This window comes from Xyrauchen texanus, chromosome 49, assembly GCF_025860055.1.
Source record: "Xyrauchen texanus isolate HMW12.3.18 chromosome 49, RBS_HiC_50CHRs, whole genome shotgun sequence".
NCBI classification, from domain to species: domain Eukaryota; kingdom Metazoa; phylum Chordata; class Actinopteri; order Cypriniformes; family Catostomidae; genus Xyrauchen; species Xyrauchen texanus.
The window spans coordinates 13,327,896-13,349,000 of NC_068324.1; the positions used below are offsets into that span (position 1 = coordinate 13,327,896).

Genomic DNA, 21,105 nt, shown 5'->3' on the forward strand with positions numbered 1-21,105 from the left:
GAAATATCTCTTTGCAGCCATCTGTCCAATCTGGCCCTGCAAGCATCTGCCCTGCGAAAAAATATTATTCTCTTCATTTAGCTCCAATTCTTTGGAAATAATTATCCCTAGATACTGTATTTAACACTAGATTTAATAGGAATACAATAAGACGTCACAAGATGGCAGTCATGTAAAGCCATTCATTCACATTCACCCAAATTGAGGCATAAACCAGAAGCTTTAGAAAAATTATCTATAATTTGTAGAGCTGTTGGTATCAGATCAACATTCTTCAAGAATAGAGTTGTGTCATCTGCAAGTTAACTTATTACAACAGAGTTAATAAAAACATCTATTGCTCAATATCAGACCTCTTAATGGCAACGCAAATCTTTTTTGCCGCCAACAGGAGAAGTGATGATAGGGCACCCTCGTTTAATTCCACGCTTTATATGAAAACGTGGAGAAGTGCTTTCTGTCAAAAGAATGGAAGAGCTTGTATTTTGATAAAAACGAACGAATTATTTCCCTAAACTGTTCACCAAAGCCATTTAGAAAGCTCCAAAACGCGGGAAAAGGGGGCGTTCAACTGTGTTAAACGCTTTATAATAATAATAATAATAAATAAATAAAACCGTCATACTTTATCCAGTCTCTGTAATCAATTAAATCTTGAACCAACCGTATATTTTTGTGAATAGATATCCCTCTGTCTCATTAACTCTGATTATGTTTTACTAATAACCTGAGGCAGTCAGTCCTATTTTTAGACGATTAGTATAAATAGGCATTTACAATTTGTAACAATTATTTAAGGGTGTAATAAGGTGCAGGTTGTCTAATAATTTATCCTTTATTAAATAAACGAGTCCTTGATAAATCTGTTGTTAGTCCTTCAGATTTGTCAAGGGATAAACACTGCACAGCCTGATCCAATTCCTGTTGAGAAAACTTTGTATCCCCTATTTCTTTAAATTCATAGTTTTTCTGAGGGATGAATGGTTTGACGCTGTCAAAAAAGACATCGATATTCGATATTCGTATGTTGAATTATAAAGTTTACTATAGAAATTGTACACATGCTTGGCAATGTCCTGTGGGTTAGAAGACTCTAAGCCATTAATGATTAAAGATTGCATACTGTTTTTCTCCTGTCGGTTTATTTGTAATCTAAAAAAAATTTTTTTTGACGAATTCCGCTCCCCCTCCTCTATCCATTTTGCTCTCGAACTTTGCCAGTTAGGTAAATTTGGACATACACTGGCGGACAAAAGTTTTGAATAATGTACAGATTTTGCTGTTTCGGAAGGAAATTGGTACTTTAATTCCCCAAAGTGGCCTTCAACTGATCACAAAGTATAGTCAGGACATTACTAATGTAAAAAACAGCACCATCACTATTTGAAAAAAGTAATTTTCGATCAAATCTAGACAGGCCCCATTTCCAGCAGCCATCACTCCAACATCTTATCCTTGAAAAATCATGATAAATTTCTAATTTGGTAGAAAATCACTTGCCATTATATCAAACACAGCTGAAAGCAACACTGCTCAAAAAAATTAAGGGAACACTTAAATCATACATCGGATCTCGATGAATAAAATATATTGAAGATCAAACTCTTTACTGTACATTGTTAAATTCGTTGAGAACAAAATGACGTAACAACAGTCAATGGAAACAAAAATCACCAACCGATTGATGGCTGGATTCAAACTCACACCGAAAATCAAAGTAAATAATTGAAATCACAGGCTGTTCTAATTTGCGTGAATTTCATCAAGGCAACTCATAATGTGACTAGTGTGTATGGCCCCCGTGTGCCTGTATGCACTCCTGGACCGGTACATAACTTCCCAAAGGTTCTCAATTGGATTCAAGTCTGGGGAACGTGAGGGCCAGTCAATGGCATCAATGCCTTCATCATCCAAGAACTGCCTACACACTCTGGCCACATGAGACCAGGCATTGTCCTGCACCAGAAGGAACCCAGGGCCCATTGCACCAGCATAAGGTCTGACGATGGGTCTGAGGATTTAATCCCAGTACATAACAGCAGTCAGGGTACCGTCGGCTAGCACGTGGAGGTCTGTGCAACCCTCCAAGCATATGCCTCCCCAGACCATCACTGACCCACCGGTCAAACCGGTCATGATGGATGATGTTGCAGGCAGCATAACGTTCACCACAGCATCTCCAGACTCTTTCATATCTGTCACATGTGCTCAGTGTGAACCTGCTCTCATCTGTGAAGAGAACGGTGCGCCAGTGGCAGACACGCCAATTCTGGTGTTCTCTGGCGAACGCCAATCAAGCTGCATGGTTCTAGGCTGTGAGCACAGGTCCCACTGGAGGACGTCGGGCCCTCATGCCACCCTCATGGACTGTTTCTGACAGTTTGGTCAGAAATATGCACAACAGTAGCCCACTGGAGGTCATTTTGTAGGGCTCTGGCAGTGCCCCTCCTGTTCCTACTCGCACAAAGGAGCAGATAACGGTCCTGCTGCTGGGTTGATGCCCTTCTATGGCCTAGTCCAGCTCTCCTTGTGTATCGGCCTGTCTCTTGGTACCTCCTCCATGCTCTTGAGACTGTACTGGGAGACACAGCAAACCTTCTTGTGACGGCACGTATGGATGTGCCATCCTGGAGAAGCTGGACTACCTGTGCAACCTGAATGGGCTGCAGGTACCGCCTCATGCTACCAGTAGTGACAAGGACACTAGCAAAATGCTAAACGAGAGAAGAATCAGTCAGGAAGGATAAGGAGAGAGCAATTGTCTGTGGCCACCACCTCCAAAACCGTTCTTTTTTGGGGGGGTTGTCTTGCTTTTGCCTCTCCAGTGCACCTGCTGTCACTTTCATTTGCACCAAAACAGGTGACATTGATTCACAATCGCTTAGGCTTCCTAACTGGACAGATTGATATCCCTAAAGTTTAATTGACTTATACTGTGTATAATTGTGTTATACTGTGATGATTACATGTTCCCTTAATTTTTTGAAGCAGTGTATTTGGTTTGTTAAATAAAGCTTAACATTGTCTTTGTGTTTGTTTTTGAGTTGCCGCAGTATGCAATAGACCGACGTGTCTTAAGGTCAATATTAGTTCAAAAATGGCAAAAAAGAAACAGCTTTCTCTAGAAACCTGTCAGTCAATCATTGTTTTGAGGAATGATGGTTATACAATGCTTGAAACAGCCAAAAAAACTGAAGATTTCATACAAAGGTGTGCACTACAGTCTTCAAAGACAAAGGACAACTGTCTCTAACAAGGACAGAAAGAGATTTAGAAGGCCAGATGTATAACTAAACAAGAGGATAAGTACATCAGAGTCTCTAATTTGAGAAATAGTTTAAAAAGTGTACTTATCCTCTTATCCACTGTAGTCTCCTGCTCATGCTGAAGTTTCTCACTTTCACAGTACATATAATCTTTATCAATATATTCTAGGAGGTCCCAATCAATCTCCTTAGCTTCCATACCTCCACTAAGTGCAGTTGCACTATTTTCTGTTGATGTTTGCCAGGCTGTACTCATTTCCTTGTAGGTCTCTACTCCGTTACTCACTTACACCTTGACATTCACCTGTGCATTGCTGTCCTTCGATCTCATCTAAGTCAATATGAATGAGTGGTAATGATTCAACAATACTTGTTCTAATGACCAGCTTCTGCTCCTCAAACTAATTCAGTTTTCACAAATGCAATGTATCTCTAACAGCTTCAAGATTAAAACTATTAAAAAAATATAACCCTTTTTATGTCAAGCAATGTTTTCAGGATTTCTTTACTTTGTCTTGGCCCATTTAAAAAAATAACTCATATAAACAAACAGTGGCAGAATGCATTGGATTTTCTGGCTTTCTTTATTAGAGAAACATGCCGAAGGTAAATACCATACAGTACAATATATTATCTATTCACTTGTTGCATTTTTCTTCCTCTTCAAATTATCATTAGACTTGGCAGGCAAAAATATATGTTGTGTGCATTAGAAAGGAAAATGTCAAAATAGCAAGCAAAAATAGAAAAATGGCAATAAAGTTGATGCTATAGTCCACTTTAGATTTGTGCACTCTAAACCCTAATGTAAAAGCCTGTAATATCACGTGAAGTAGAAAAGCGAGGTGACTCAAGTCCTCAACCAGCCACTAGGAAGTTCCCTTAGTTTAGATCCATCGTTTTGATAAATATGACTTTGAGTAATGTTGAGGTTTCTTTGTGATCTCTACCTATTTAATACCTAAAAAAAACAGCATAAAGTATAAATTAAATAATTCTCATGTATTGTGAAAATGTAATATCAGAGAGCAGTACGTTTTAAAATTGTTACCACATTTGTCACCTGTAGGAACTCTGCTTGAAGGGGCCGTATTTGCTCAAACCCAGGTATTTTGCTTGATCATTAGTGAGCTCAGTCAAGTGTGCATCGAAGGTCTGAAGGTGCAGGCATGCAACATACTCATCTGGCACACAAATTGAATCATATTTTGATGCTTTGAAAATAAGGTTTTACTATAATGTAATATTAAAGAAATATGGAGGGCTGATATTTAATTCATCTAACAGTTTGGCCTCCTTGTAAAGGTTTCCCTGACTCTCCATTGTGATTTTTACCTAGTTTCTTGGGAAGAAGGTAGACATCTTGTTTGTAACGGCCCTCAGGAGCATTGAAGAGCTCAATCAAAGCCAAAGCCTAAAAAGTTCATAAAAAAAACGAAGAAACAAGAAAACTAAGTTTGCTAACAAACCTCAACATATCCATAAAGATTTCTGTATCCACAATTGTTTTTAAACCCAACAATGGTACAAAACTATTAAGCATCCCAGATTAATTACATTCCCTTGCGCTAAACTAAATGCTCCTTTAAACTTTTTATTGTTTTGCCCAGCTAGTCTTTTAATGTGTAGGCTGAGTGAGAATAGAAAAACAAGCCTTTAGGCTATTAACCGCATTTAAATTCATGTATTAGCTGATCTCTTCCTTATATACCTGTGTGGTGGCTGTGATGGAAAGCACATATATAGGTACAGTGGAACAGCTCAGATTAAGAACACGACCCTGGAACAAAATGTGGTAAAACAGTAACTTGTCATTAATATAAGTTACTAATATGCAATGTGGGTTTTAAAGAATAGATGTACATGATAGCTTAACATGATTTACATGGGGTAGGAAATGTTCTTGGATCTACATTCTTTGTTTCTAGAACAATCATTGACCGATCAATGCCCTGTGATTTCAGAGGTAGTGTTAGGTTAGTTCTGTCATTGGCTAATAGGAATGTTGTCCCAGGAACATGTCCTACTTGTGTAAATCAGGCTGTGCACTCTAGGGTATTTCTTTTTGGTATGTATTTTTTGTAGAATTCTTTCACCTCTGCTATGAGCACCATTCTCTTGCCATCAGGCCATATAATGTGATCCAATTGTGGTCTCACATGCTGCCATGCCAATTCTGGCGTTCTCAGGCTTACCTGAAAACATACATATACAAATTACAAGGATTTACAAGCAGCTATTTGTTTATCCAAATTATGTGTTTTACCATGTCCTGCAACCACTTACCACATCGATTTCTGTATTGGATCGTCCCATGTTACAGACAAGGCACCCATTCTTCATTTGATCCATGTGTTCCCTCACAACAACATTTTTGTTACCTGCATAGACAAAGGGTTAGTTGCCATAGCAAATAAAAGGCTAATAAGTTAATAGTCAAGAATTGTTGAACTTGCCTGTGCAGGTGATAACAATGTCCACTTGTTTTATGACATCCCCTAGTCTGGTCAATCGAAAGCCATCCATGCTAGGTAAGATTTGATTGGACAGTGTCAAGGATGATACATACTATTATGTAGCAAACATGCTAATGTGGTGATGACATTCTAACTTTCAAATAGCACTTAAACTGAAGCTATAACTTTCAAGTTTGTTTTAGATAACCAATGTCTTACCATGCCTGTAGAGCACAGATAGGATCAATCTCTGTTACATACACAACAGAACCCAATGCTTTCAAAGCTGCACAGCAACCTTTTCCAACCTGTGGGCACCAATATTTACATACATGCATGCACACAAACAAACAAAGCCATTAAGCTAAAGCTGGTGACAGGAATTATTTAAAAAAATTGACAATAAAGAGCCTAATTTATTTGAATCGTGTGATGTAATGGTTACCTCACCTCTCCGTATCCACATACAGCAACCTGTTTTCCCCCAAACATTACGTCAGTGGTCTTTTTAAGACTAAGAGAATAAGAGTGAGACAGAAAGTGTATTTTACAAGGTGTGTAATCAGGAGATACCATGAATTTAAACATAATACAGCAGGAGGACCTACTTAAATATACTGTGATACACTTAGATATATACTTGTATCATTGCACTAGTGATAAGGAAATCTGAATACGTGTCCGGCCTATATTACCTGTCCAGAATGGACTCCCTGCAGCAGTAGAGGTTGTCAAACTTCTGTTTTGTAACAGAGTCATTGACATTTATGGCTGGCACACAGAGTTTTCCCACTTTAGACAGGTGATGAAGCCTGAATAGAGATAAATGTGATACAATACAAGATTAAAGTTGTTTCATTCAATTCATTCGAACACCCTGGTGTTAGATTAACGCAATCTCATCTTTAACAAATAAAGGTTTAGGAATGTCCATTACTTTGTGTGAAGAAAGGATCTTCTCTCTTTCTATTAAAATTTGATGAATGACAACCATTAAAAAATTATAATCAAATAAAACCTGTGAATGCCAGTAATACTCTCTTCAACAACACCCTTGACTTTCTTGAAGAGGTGAGGGTATTTCTTGTATATCCAATGTGTCATATCTCCACCATCATCAAGGATCTAAAAAGGAAAGGCTATTAACCAAACTGCTGTTCACAGGTGTAAACAGACAAGATTAGATATGACAAGACACTATTTTGATCCTTAAGAGGAAAAAAAGTCCTATATCACTTGAGGGACTCGGACCATGTTTGGCTCCCAGCCCTCAAGATTTACACAGCGATCAATACACCACCAGAAGTCATCTTCAGATTCCCCTCGCCATGCAAACACTGGGAAATCTGCCATGGAGAACAGATAACAAGAAGATTGTTGTCAAAGACGGTGAAACCAAAATAACAAAGTAGTTGCTTTTTGGTAGTCGCTTTTATCATAAGGTGACTTACAATGCATTCAAGGTACACATTTTGTCTATTCCCTGAAAATCAAACGCATGATTGCTAGTGCAATGCAGCTTAGCTATTGGAGCATAATTTCATCCAAATCAAGTGTACTAATACAAGAGCATTTCCACTGGAGTGACCAGAGGTTAATTGCCTTGCTCTAGGGCACGTTTCCCAACCCAGTTTTTGGAGTACCCAAGCACTGCACATTTTGTATATCTTTCTTATATTACTTACCGGATTCAACTCATTAACCTATTAGCAGAACCCAATGACCTGAACTGGTGTGTCAGATAAGGGTTCTCCAGGAACAGGGTTGAAAAACACTGCTCCAAGTCAGAATGGTGATACAGATGACCTCTGACGGGTTCAAACCTCTAACCTTTTGGTTATTAAGACATATCTTTAACCACTGGACAACACCACACTCAAAGTTTTAAAGTACAAAAAAACAAGAATGATTTCTGAGTCATTAGACAGAGAGAGAAAGTGCTTTTCTTTTACCTTGTTCTGCCAAAGCAGCTGCCACTGCATTCTGGGTGGAGTAAATATTGCAGGCTGCCCACCTGCACTGAGCGCCTAACACTGTCAGGGTCTTGAAAAGCACCTTGAGGAAAAAAATGTGTTAGGAAGTAGGCTGCTGCATTTGTGTCAATGTTGCTTAAAGGTCTTTTAAAACACATGGAAGTATAAGCAGTTTAGTTTATGTTAAATGTATGCTTTGTTTTCTCTGTCAACGTGACAAACATTCACAATGCAGTGGAGGGATTATAAATGCCACTTACAGCTGTCTGGGCAGTGACGTGGGTACAGCAGACTATTTTAGCCCCTGCAAGTGGCTTTTCTACCTGGGCTGCTTTTCTTAAGGCCATCAATGCAGTCATTTCTACAACAAACAAAAGGTACAGGAACATCCATTACATTTCTTTATGTAGTCGATAATATAGCTGGACATGCACAATACATGTTTTCTTACAGGTATTAAGACAAAGAGTATACCTTCCTCTGCAAGCTCTATCTCTCGATGGCCAAAATCGGCCAGCTTGATGGTTTCGATGCAGAAATCTCTATTTCCTTTAGAGTTAATCTGCTCCCTGTATCTGGGAGAGACCTCATCATCTCCAGTTTCTGCATCTGAACCCCCTGAGAATATGAGAAAAGGAAACTGGAAAACTTTAATTCTCCACTTTAGGGGGGAGTCACGTGACACCATGCGAGGTTAAGATGTGTGAACGGCGAACTCTGCGCACTTTGCTAGTTTTAACACTATTAATGCCATAAACCAGTTCGATACACTGTTCCATAACTGTTCTAGGAGGACAATATGTCAAAGAATTTGAGTTTATTTCGAGACATTAAAAGACACTTACATGCTCATGCTGACACCCCATCCCCATTCTAGCCAAATGTCTGAGATCATCTGATAAACATCTTATGTTACGTGAGTCGAGGAGTAAAGGAAGGCCTTCTTGGAAGAACCACAACATTTTCTAGTTCCCAAACTTCGAGAATTCAACAAGAGAGAATGTGATCGATTCAAGGAGTGCAAGAAACTCTTACATCAACGGAAGTTCGCTTTTGCACTGATGTTCCATGCCAAATTGAGAATAGATGCTAAAGATGGCCTTAAAACAGTCACAGGCTCCCAGCAAGTGATGTCATTCATAAAGTCAATTGAGTAAGTTATTGTGTTGTACTCACGTAGCAGCCGAGAGGACCGACTCACTGAACATTCATTTGATTGTTGCACTAATGTTGGAATGTGGTCTTTATCATTTTGTTTGACAATAATTTTTTTCTATTATTTCAAAATGTCAAATGTTAATCTGAGTGAATTGTCTCTCTCCATGTGGAATGTGAATGGGTTGGGGCACCCCATAAAAATAAGGAAGGTTATTAAGAATTATTATTAAGTGTAAGAATTATGATAGTGTTTCTTCAACAAACACATCTTTCCCTGCAGGAAGCTGAACAATTTGGGTAGATATAGGGTGGACATGTTTTCTTTTGTGCTAGCTCAATTAAGAGCAGAGGAGTCATTACATTGATAAGTAAGCTACAATTAAAATGTCTCAAACAGTAAATAGGGAGAATCATTATTGTTTTAGCAGAAATGATATTGGGAGGAGACTTTAATCTTTTGATGGACTCAGTCCTTGATCATAGTGAAGGAAAAGAGTGGATGCCACCAAGAGCAACATTGACATTTCACAGGATGTATAAAAATCTTGGTCTTACAGATATGTGGAGACTTTTGAACACATCTGGTAGGGACTATACATTTTTTCATCAGTCCAGAAGATTTATTCTTGAATAATATATATATATATATATATTTTTTTTTTTTTATTTTTTTTTTTTTGTTTGTTTTTTTTTTGAAGGACATATTAAAAGTGCCGAGGCGGAGCTGAAGCGCAGCTGTCATTTGATGGCCTCAGAGAACTTACCTTATTGAAATACCGATATAATACTATTTTGTCACAGAAGGTGGAGTTTTGGCTATTCAGGGTAAGACAGTCATACTTTGAGCCGGGGGATAAGGTAGGAAAACACCTGTCTAAATAAATAAAGAGCATGTCATTTTCTACCAATCCCTAAGTGAAATCTGCTGGTGGTGAAATATTTACCTTGGCCATTGATATTAATGATGCTTTTAAAGAATTCCATCTTGATGTATATAGTTCCACGCCTTTGTCTACTGATGAGTATATTAGAAACTTTGTGGAACTTTTAGAACTTACTAAACTGATAACTGAGCAATGAAGGGTTATAAGTTGATTCCATATGTATAATTCTGTTTGATAAATCTATTCTATTCTATTCTTGGCTTATGTTGTAATCAATAAAAAAATGTAAATAATAAATTCTCCACTTTAGGAAACTTTGAATTTTTTCTGGGACCTACCTGAGCTGTTGCTGTCAGAAGAATGAGAAATGGAGTGGGACAGAGAGCGGCGACCCATCTTGGTAAATCGACTGTCGAATTCTCGCGCCTGCCCTGGATACTGGATTTGCTAGGAAGAAAATAATAATTCGACAAAATATCCACAAATGCAATTTTCCAGATTATCTCCAGATAATGTGTTAATTGATTTCACATTTAAATTGTTTGACTTTTCGTCTACAGTAGGTAAGAGTATTTGATGTTTGCAAATGTACAAATTTTTAGCAGGGAAGCAAAATCAAAAGTTTCAAAATAACAATTATTATAACGCTTTATAATTCCAAAATATGAAAAGGACTGGATCTAAGTGCAAGCTTTTAAACTAAGAAAACTAAACAAGAAACCGAGAACAGAACAAATCATTACAGCCAGAAGGTGGAAGCTCAGGGGGCAGAACCGCAGGAGAAGGAGCCGCAAGAGGCAGAAGCTCATGGGGCGGAGCTGCAGGAGGCGGAAGCACAGGGGGCAAGGGCACAGAGGTCAGCTGCTGGGGACTCTAGGGGAATCTAGAGCTCAGAGGCCATGGAAGTTGAGGATTCAAGACTCGGAGCCATGGAAGACTCGGAGGGATGGAGCCACTGGACAGGGATCATCACGGAAGTGGGTGGCTGCTGGGGAGGCGGCTCACTGGACAGGCTCGGTGATGGCCTCAGGGAACTGAACAGGCTTGTCGATGGCCTCCATGGCCGGGAGCACTGGCAGCGGCCTCCGTGGCTAGGAATGCTGACAGCGACTGGGGAGTGGCCTCCGTGGCAGGGAGCGCTGGCTCGTTTACCGTGGCAAGCGTGGGTGCTGGCTTATTGACAGTGGCAGGCGTGGGCACTGGCTCACGGACCGTGGCAGGCTTGAGCGCTGACAGCGGCGAGGGAATGTTATCTTCATCCTCACATGGATGACCTTTACTCTTAAGATTAGTGTTGACATATTCCCTCCACGTGAGTTCACCCATCTCTGGTAGATCCACATTACCAGAATAGTTCAGGCCTATCCAGTAAATGGATCTGAGGTGGGAGTCATCCCAGTTAGTCTGGCTCGCTAAATCAAAAAAGCGTACAGAAAAATCCAACATTGAGAGTCCTGCCCAGCATAGTTCCTCCAAATCAACTGCTAGATACATTTTTTGGTCAGTTCTTCTGTAATGTTTGCAGAAACAAAAGATAAAAGGGACTGGATCTAAGTGCAGGCTTTTAATTAAAACTCAGAAAAATAAACACAAGAAACTTAAAACGTGAGAACAGACCAAATCTTTACAAACATGAATAGATAAGAACTGATAATGAACAGAAAACACAGGGATTAAATACACAGAGAATAAGCAAACAAGGAACACCTGGGACTAATGAACACAAGAACTGATGAACAAAGACGAGGAAAAGAACTACAAAACCCATAATCAAACGAAAGACACTTAGTAAACTTGGTGGTCACCAGGGTAATTCTTACACTCAATTAGTCTCATATCTAATGGTAGAAAAAAAAGAATAATAATCAAATGCTTTGAGAAACATTGTTTGCATAAAAAAACATTGATGGCTTATTTTTTCACTTTTACATGCAATAGATCCTAGAGACCATACAGAGAGAGTTACATACATTACATTCTTTCATATAACCACATACAGTACATACATACACACACACTTAACAAACAAATAAAAACGTAATTTATTACGGCATCATATTTATTCATTTAAGTTATTTTTCAAGTAGTCCCATAATTACTGCATAATGAATTACGCTGTATCTTCTCACAAAATGCATTATGTCTATATAGAAACAAAAAGTCCTGACACAGCTCAACTACTAAAACTACTTAATGAATATGAATGAACTTGAGGGCAGGTAATAGAAATCTTACCATCGTAAACATTTAGTTAGATTCAAGACATCAATGGAGGTAATTTGAATACCTGTTCCAGGGTGACCACTCAATACAAATCACTAAAAAAACAATTATACAAAAAAAAAAATAATAATAACTTACCAAAATCACATCTACAAATCACCAAAAAATAACTACAAAAAAGATGTTTCAACGTCTCTGACTTACCTCATCTGATAATGTGATTTTTCAAAACTTATCATAGTTAAATTGCAACTTCTGTCCAAAAAGTTTAAAAATACCTTAACGTTAAGAGATAACACAGCATCTGTTGGTTCCCTGTTTTTAGTGAGACTGACCAGGTTATAGACTTTCCTCATGGTGTCTGATCCACTGATCCACTATGCGTAGAATAAAACCCACAAGAGCATTTAAAGGGCTGAACAACAACAATAATTGTTGTGTTATTATGTGAAGTGATCAGGCTAGAGAAACATATGGATCCACTTTCAGATGAAATCCTACACTATGGGACCGAAACCTTTACAATATGGTCAGGACAATTAGGACACGTCAGGTCACGTGATTTGACAATGATTAAAGTCTATGAGGTCACAAAAGTTCTCACAAGGGGAGTCGCTTATTAATTCTGGCCCATTGCCACTGAGCTTCTGTAAATGTAATCACTTTGTTGTGAACAGACAATGCTTCCTTTTAGGGTTGCTAGTGATAGCATAGAACTGGTCATTCAGTTACACATCATTTAGCAGAAATGTTTGATCCAAAACTTATTACTAAAGTGACAGTCCCCTCAAAGCAACCTTGGGTCAATAACTTTGTTCAAGGGCATCTTGTTAAGGGATCTCAAGAATTCCCAGAGTAATAGGCCACCCTACCCAAGGGTTGAGTTCAGCAGATTTGGGTTACTGATTGACAGTTCACAACCTAAATAAAGGAACAGTTCCCTGACATTACCAGCCCAGATGCCAAACCACTATCCCACCAGGTGTGAAACAGTCGTGTAACAGCTGTCTTTTTAAATGGACAATCCGCCTTGTTCAACCAGTGGTTAAGTGCCTTGTTCAAGTGCAAAAACAGGCATTTTAGTAAATGTTGTCTTTTCTTACACAGTGCCTTTGTCACTTTTCTGCATTTGTGCGAGTGCTGGTCGCCGGCTGGTTGCTGACTCATTCTGAGTAACTTAGCACTAATTGTCAGTAATTGTAAGAAATCTCCATCTTCAGCTGATTCGAGAGCAGAAGAGAATGCAGCTCCACCATTTTGGTTGCTTTCTTCTATTTCCTTGTTTTCTTCCAATGGTGGAGTTGAAGACTGAAGCTCTGGATCCCTGTTGAGATTTTTGTCCATTATATTGCCTTTGGCTGAGAGTTCTTAGCTGTTGAGGTTCTAGAGCAGGGGTTCTCAACAGAGGAGGTACCGCCCCCAGGTAGGGGGGGGGGGGCGTTAAGTTACAAATGGGGGTGTTTATCAGTCAAAATAATCAAATCTATCATCAAGTTCATCTTTGCTTTAAAACATTTATCTAGACTTGGAGTTTATCAGTTGGTTTTCAACTATATGGCTTGGTATGCATTTGTACTGCGGTTCATCTGATTTTGAAGTCTAGCAATGCATCTGAAATATATGGTTTTGAAGTGTCAAATACACAGGCGGAGGCACAACCTTGGAACATGTATGGCTCTGTAGATGGATACGGCTCAATGGACAGAGCAGCATGAGTACAAAGCTGTTAAATCTGGAGCTCTTAAACTTGCAGCTGTGCGTGAATCATTGAGACGATGCAAGAAGCGGAAACCATTTGAATTCGGCACAGACTTCTACATCACCACCCTTGAATTTACCAAAGAAACACTAACTGTACTGAAGGCAGAAATAGATTGATAATAAATATTATCATATCACTACTTCAGCTCTATTAAAATGGTCATAGGCTACATTAGGGGAGTGAAGGAATATAATTACAAAAATGCCATAGTTTGATTTATAGACATCATGTTACGTCTAACCAAGGTAGCGAAGAAGATCCATGCTTCCATGTGTTTACTATGGACTTGTTACAAATAAGTTAAAACAATAAAAATAAATAATTATTAAATAAATTAAAACATTTCAAAAATGCACATGTAAAATAAATGAACAATCCCACTTTAATTCTTTTTTGTTGTTGTTGTTGTTGTTTTGTTTGTTTGTTTTTGTGTATTCTTATTTGTGACCACAGGGTGTTCGTTGGGGGTCAGAGTGAGGTTGGTGATTGGGGAGGGGCAATAGTGGGGGTTAAATATTAAATGTTGATTCAATGTGTATATATATATAAAATAGATTTAGCAGACACAAGATCTGTTAATGCTAAATAGCAATGCACAATAGTGCACTTTATTTTACACTCATGTTTCCATAGTATTTCCAAGGACCTGCGAGTGAACATACCTGGAAGTGCTGTCTATGTACTGCACATCAAAAGAAAAAGAGAATAGGTCATTCCTAAGAAATTACAGTGTACAACAGTGCCCTTTATTTTACAGTCCAATTTCCCTAGTGTTACCAAGGATGTACTATTATATGTACCTAGAAATAATTATAACACAAGTTATACTCGCACTTTCCTGGAAAAGGTACCAAAGACTGGACTAAGGTACTTAATGAGTACTTGCAGTCATGCATTCATCATTCAGTGTGCACAACAGTCTTAGACTAAGCAATTACTATCATAAATCTTTGGTAGATAGTGTGACATTACCATCCTTAACCAGGTAATTGCTGACCATTTATAAATATCACCTGATTACATGCCAACTACTTATGTGTATTATGATAGTTTTTACTTACCTAATCAGTACATAATCAGTAGCTTCCAGATTATTTAGCACATATGTGTGTACAGAATTTATTAAATATTGCATTTATAAAGTACTTCAGTTGACTTTAGTTACCTAATTGTTTATTGCTGAAGGTACAATGCAGGATCGCATCCCAAATTCATGTATGTACCCTGATATAACTTCTGATTGCTTAGTATACTTCTATTTACGTATTGAGTCTTCAAATGTTTTTTAATAGTTACTTTGTACGTATATTTCCAAAATGTATTGATGCCAAATGTTACAGAAGATTTATTTGTAAGTACTAAATATGCTCCATTTATGTACCAGATAAGTACTATAATGTTTAATAACAGTTACAGTGTACTAACACTTCCATTATGTAGAGTACAGTCAAGGTGTTTCAAGTGATTTTAGTATAAAATTAGAGATTAATTATAAAAAGTCCCTGAATATCCCTTGGAGTACTGTCAATAGGCCATCCTCAAAATCTGAGGGACCGTGCAAGAAGGGGGCTAGTAAGGGAGGCCACTATGGCTCCTATGAAGGACTTAAAAGTTTCTGTGGCTGAGATGGGAGCGACAACTGTTGCCTGGGTTCTTTATCAAACACAGCTTCATGTGAGAGTGGCAAAGTGAAAACCACTATTGAAAAACAAAACAAATGAAATCTCAGCTAGAGTTTTCCATAAGGCATGTGGGAGACTCTGACGTGAGCTGGAATAAGATTCTATGGTCTGATGAGACCAAGATGGAGCTTTTTGGCCATCAAACCAGACACTATGTTTGACACGAACCAAATGCCGCACATAATCAAAAATACACCATCCCCACTGTGAAGCATGCTGTGGGATGCTTCTCTGCATCAGACCCTGTAAGGCTTGTAAAGGTAGAGGCCTAGAGGGTAAAATGAATGCTGCAAAATACAGAGAAATCCTGGGCTCGAGGAAAACCTGATGCAGTCTGCAAGTTTAATATTTGTTATAAATTTAGACTAATTGGTAGAAATTAGTCTTTTTCTGTTTATCAGTGTCAAAAAGCCAAATGAAGTTAACTATGATTCAATATAAAAAAATAAAAATAAAATATAATATCCAAGGGCGTGAAAACTTTTTATAGGCACTGAAGTTGTTGATACACAATATTTATTTGTAACTACTGCATATGTGCTATCTATGTACCAGGAAAGTACAATAATAGGTACTGTGCACATACATTTCCAATATGTAAAGTAAGTACCTGTTATTACACAATATGTATTTTTAACTAGTACACATGTACCTGGTGCGTACACATACTGTAAACTAAAGTGTTACTTACAATTGTGTAATTAAAATATTCTCAACAGATACCCCCAGACAGCACACACTGTGATTTGAGCACTATAATTTACCACTGCATACTCGCCCAATGCATACTCTTAATTTTTCCTTTTTTCGCAATCTAGCTTTAAAAAAAAAAAAAAAAAAAGCTGTAAAAACACAGGTATGCCGCAATTGACACATTCAAGTGGAACTAGGAAATGTGGCGCCACCTTGTGTTGAGTTGTAGACACTTCCTCTCCTGCTTTTAAACTCTGTCATACTGGTTATTACATTATAGTTCCAAAAGAGGGAGCAATCAGACCAACAACAAAAAAAAATGGTCTCTGACACTTTTTGTGATATTTCAAAACATATTTATATCAAACGTCAATGACAGATTGTATACAGGATATACAGTATGCTTTCTATCTAGGTAGTAGCCTGAACAATACTGTACATTGACTTTGTTTGTTTGAAGCGTAATAAAAAATAATAAAAAAAAAGAAAATCGAGCACACGCTTCAATCTACAATAAGCCAATGGTAAGCAGGACCCGCCCACATAATTATCATAAAAGAGACAGAAATGTAAGAATAAATACAAAAATAAATAAATGTGGGAATATTTAAATATAGAAATAAATACATGTGGGAATAAATAAATATAAAAATAAACGAATGCATAAATAAATAAATAATAAAAAAATAAATAAACAAATGAAAGAATAAATTTTTTTTAAAGAATACAAATAAAAAGAGAAAATAATAAATAAAAAGAGAAAATAATAAATAAAGGAAAAAAAGTCATACAAAAATAAATTCAGGAATAACTTTCATTAAATAATAATTATATTTGTTGTATCAAGACATTTATTCCTTTATTTAATTTCTTATTATTACATTTATTTATTGATGTATTTATTTATTATTTATGCATGTTTTGTCCTCCATAATTGTGTAAGGATTTCCCGGGCGACCACCAGGGGTCGCTATGTATGTTTATTGTTCATTTCGTGTCGTTAGTTTGTTTATGGGGTTTGTAGTTCTTTTTCACTGTCTTTGTTTATTGGTCCTTGTGTTCATTAGTGTCAGCTCTCCCTCGTTTCATCATTAGTTCTCTGTGTATTGAATTTCTGTGTTTTTCTCTGTTTATTTTTGGTTCTTGTTCTGTTAATTCAGTCTGTAATGTGCTTTGTGTTCTAGTTTTGTATTGTCTCTAATGTTTTGTGTTTTCTGAGTTTTTGTTGCAATTGGATCCTGCCTTCTCCAGTCTGCCATCATTATAAAATCTCAATCGGGAGCATCTGCTGTTTTCTTATTGTTTATTATTCTGTTTTTATTGCATGAAGTTACAAGAAAAATGTGACAAAAGTTATCTGTTTAAATCTGATTTGATTTGAGATGTGAGTGAAATATGATTTGACCGTATGTTTTACACATAGGTGAATTAGGGACCGGGCCAGTACCTAGGGGACCTTGACTATCAGGGGGCCCTGGGCTGCAAGGTCCCATGGTCCATCAACTTTGAAAACAAATGTTTATATATATATTATGCCTTTTGCCTTCCTGTTTTTAATGACATTTTTCGAGCCACTCTTTAACCCAATTACGCTGCACATATCATATTTGATACATGCCTTTCTAGTCTCTACATCATCATCACTATTTGTATGAGATGTCTACTGTCTCCTGGTGTTCTGTGCTCTTCTGGAAGTAGAAGACCTTGTTATATAATTTCCAAAATATCTACCTTCATATTTTGATGCACTCACCTTTTTATGTGAAATATTTGCTAATTTTGATGAAGGAAAATTAACAATATCGTTTAAATGGTTACTGATATTTCAAAATGAGTATTTATTGAATTCAAGCAACATGTGCTTAAAATGTAATTATTTTAAAGAAAAATAGGTTTAACTAGGTTTTAAAAATATAATTTTCTAATTATTATATCATACGTTAGGCTTTATATGGTTAAACTTTATTCTTTGTATAAAAGTGCTGTCGAACAAAAATGTTAATTATACCATATATTGCTATAACTGCATGTTTGCCCTATTACAAAAACATAACAGTGAATGCAGCTTTAGGTGGTTGATATTTTATATCGATATTTTACTTTGTGTGGTTCAAATGTACTGATTAAACTATGTAAAGTTTGTCAAAACGAACAATAATGTTGGTTTGACAAAACCTTTTCTGAAAGTTTAAAATAGTTTTTAAATGCTTAAAGTTAAAAAATGTACAGGTCTTACAGTAATAAATGAATGAATGAAAGAAAGAAAGAAAGAAAGCATCTTAAAGCAAATTTAAGGGAGTGTGTGTAAGTTTTAACAACTGAAGTTTAATATCATGAACATTCAAAAACAGACTTGTGGCTCATTTAAATATTCTTTCAATGTTATGTAGTCTAATGGATTTGGGCTTAAATGATGCCTTCCCAGGGCTTTTTGATGGGAGAATAATAATTGCAGCCAAGCTGTAGGGTCATTGCAAACATATTTTTCAATCAAATTACCAAATGACCACTATTTTTGAGCCCCACACCTTTCAGCCCATCAAAGCGCTCACAATGAAGGGTAAAGTCTTTGAAGAAAATAGGATGTAGGGATAATCACTTCTGAATGGAATGAACCCCATCATTCTGATGAGTTACAAAAGATACAGCAGCATGAGCCAAAACTGTCTGAACTCTTTGCCAAGTTTCACCAAATCCATGCGTAGATGCTGTAAGAGACAATTTGTTAAATTCTTCTATTTTTGAAGTGTTCAGTGAAGTTAAAAGATTTAATCATCTATTATTGCCACTTTAAAAGGCAATAATACATTATTAAAAAAAACAGAAAATTGGCCCCGGGGCCCTTGCTAGTCATATTCCGTCCCTGGTTTGTCAATATGTGTTCAGTATATAATCATATTTCATAAGTTCTGGAAACAGAACACTTTTAATTTGTCAGCAAATTAAAAAGCACCTGGTAAGAGTTGGTTATATTGCCTATATGCATTGTAAAGTCTTTAAATCAACACCTATTTTATGATATTCAGGCGAGTATATATTAATTAATTTGATGATATCTTTTTCATCACGGAATGTCAAAAGTATGCCAAAAGCAAGCATACAGTAATTTCCTCATTTATTTTCTGCTTGCAATACAGGCAGCATGTATAACAAATACCAACATTTCAACATGTTCACATACTTTGAACTCATTTTTGATGCTACAATAAATTAATAAATACTTTTCAATCCAGAAATTACATTGCTGGCATTTCTTTTGTTTATTTATGAAACACATAGTTGGCATTTGGATGTGTACCACAGGTGCCAGCTGAAATGACTGTATATGAAAGGGGCTGTCAGTGTCATCAAGTTCACAATACTTATTTTAGTTTTTGTTTACAAAAAAAAGGCCTTTTGATATGACCTTACTGGCAGTTGAGGTGCTGTAAATATATTTTGTTACCTGCATAAAGAATCACTTTGACGATTATTTATGGCTACTTTCCAATGTCTGGTCTTTCCTTTAAGACTTAAGCATCCATAAGGGTCCTTACTGAATATCTAGGCAATTATCACTTATCAAATTAGATGATGCATATGCAGATGATGAAGACATTAATGCCGTAATGAAGAGAAATGTTGATTTGCTAAAGACACTTTTGCTCTATGTAGTCTTTTTCAGCAATTGGGGTATCAAGTCAATTGTGATTTAAATAAGGTTGTACTGGGACATGCCATTGATTGAGTCCTCACAGTGACCTTTGAACTTACTCATGGGCACATTATCTCATGCCCAGTCTACGGCAGCTATGATGACAACAGATACAGGTAAGGAATCCAGTCGGGATTTGTTACTAGGAAACGTCGGCATTAGCCAGCCAGTGAATGGATGAACTCACTATTGGACACTTCAAACAAAAGGAAAACGTACACACGCATGGCACTATAATAAAAAAGGCCACACCTATTTCCATTCAACTGCTCTGAAGATAGCAAAAGCATTGCCCTTGTACCTGGTTCCTGCTTCAGAAGGAGACCAACTTCAGCGCACAGATTAAAAGTGTATTTGAGCTGGTAAGACTTTGAATGTTGTATATTTCAAATATACCATGTTCAGAGGCTTTATGAACAATTATATATCAGTTCTATATCTTTCTTTCTCTTGTGCAGCTAGATAAATGACATCAAGATAATATTTTTTTTTTAATCATTCCACCTTTGAAAGGCATTTCCAATTAAATCTCTCCCTGGATCAGCTGAGGCTAGCAATTCGTTCAATTTGTTTCTTGCTTGCATAATTTAAACACTGTTTTAATCTCATAATAATGACAAGTTTGCTCTGCAGATCAGTAAGGGATTATTATACAGGCTTAAGTTCTACCAAAGGGAATTCTCTTGTTTATTTCACATGATTTCTGCAAAGTATCCAGGTCCGAGGGGGAGGTTTAAACCAGGATTTTAATTCCCACTAATACCAATGAGTGCTCTGAACTTGATTTAGGCCTAATGCATACATGGCATACAGCATATATGTGTACTGTAAGCTATAGTTCAGTAGCCACTGTTAGGGAAAAGGTGTGCTAATTCCAGTATGTATTGTTGGAGGCAAGCAAACACAATGTATTTTAGAATAGTTAGAAACATACTGTACATTAAAACAATCTTATTTTAACTTAATTTTCAATCATAGGCCAACTTTGATTGAATTTGAGATTCAATTTAACCTCATAGTATCTCACCCACTGAAATGACCTCTGTCTATATCTAAATAGCCATATAATTTATACAAGGCATTCACATCTTTTCAATCTCTAGTGCGCATGCGCGTGTCTCAAACTGGCGTGCCGTGTGGTTTTTCACCTTACAGGTAAAAACCAAATCGCTCAGCCAATATGCTTCAAAGTCACGTACTTGGTCCAAAAGAACCGTCAGAATAGCTTCATCTTTAACAACACATTTATTATTGCCTTTATTATACCCTAATAAAATAATTAGCCTAATTGTTATAATGCATAACATTGTAGAT

At 37.0% G+C, this 21,105-nt stretch overlaps 1 protein-coding gene across 5 annotated transcripts; it reads right to left on the minus strand.

The window, feature by feature from the left end:
* Positions 1-3,827: 3,827 nt before the first annotated feature.
* On the minus strand, positions 3,828-12,480 carry LOC127640757 (putative adenosylhomocysteinase 3). Of its 5 annotated transcripts, XM_052123489.1 has the most exons (18): positions 12,165-12,290; positions 11,973-12,055; positions 10,076-10,184; positions 8,170-8,313; positions 7,956-8,056; positions 7,675-7,777; positions 6,974-7,068; positions 6,741-6,847; positions 6,418-6,534; positions 6,173-6,236; positions 5,942-6,030; positions 5,723-5,793; positions 5,553-5,647; positions 5,363-5,461; positions 4,978-5,046; positions 4,602-4,680; positions 4,330-4,450; positions 3,828-4,227 (listed from the first exon to the last, which is right to left on the minus strand). In XM_052123489.1, exons 2-18 carry the CDS (start codon positions 11,982-11,984, stop codon positions 4,221-4,223), a joined length of 1,482 nt encoding a protein of 493 aa, XP_051979449.1. In that variant the 5' UTR covers positions 11,985-12,055; positions 12,165-12,290; the 3' UTR covers positions 3,828-4,220. The 5 variants fall into 5 exon arrangements, with proteins under 5 accessions (XP_051979449.1, XP_051979447.1, XP_051979445.1 ...); XM_052123487.1 differs by lacking the exons at positions 11,973-12,055; positions 12,165-12,290 and adding an exon at positions 12,296-12,480; XM_052123485.1 differs by lacking the exon at positions 11,973-12,055 and having other exon boundaries at positions 12,239-12,480.
* Positions 12,481-21,105: the final 8,625 nt, after the last annotated feature.

Coding starts and splice junctions, on each gene's coding strand:
- LOC127640757 (XM_052123485.1), bottom strand. CDS start 12,316: ATGAGGAAAGTCTATAACCTGGTCAGTCTCACTAAAAACAGGGAACCA. Junction 7,069..7,674: donor AGCTGCTTTGGCAGAACAAG/GTAAAAGAAAAG, acceptor TCTCCATGGCAG/ATTTCCCAGTGTTTGCATGG. Junction 4,681..4,977: donor CCATCACAGCCACCACACAG/GTATATAAGGAA, acceptor TGAACTTTTTAG/GCTTTGGCTTTGATTGAGCT.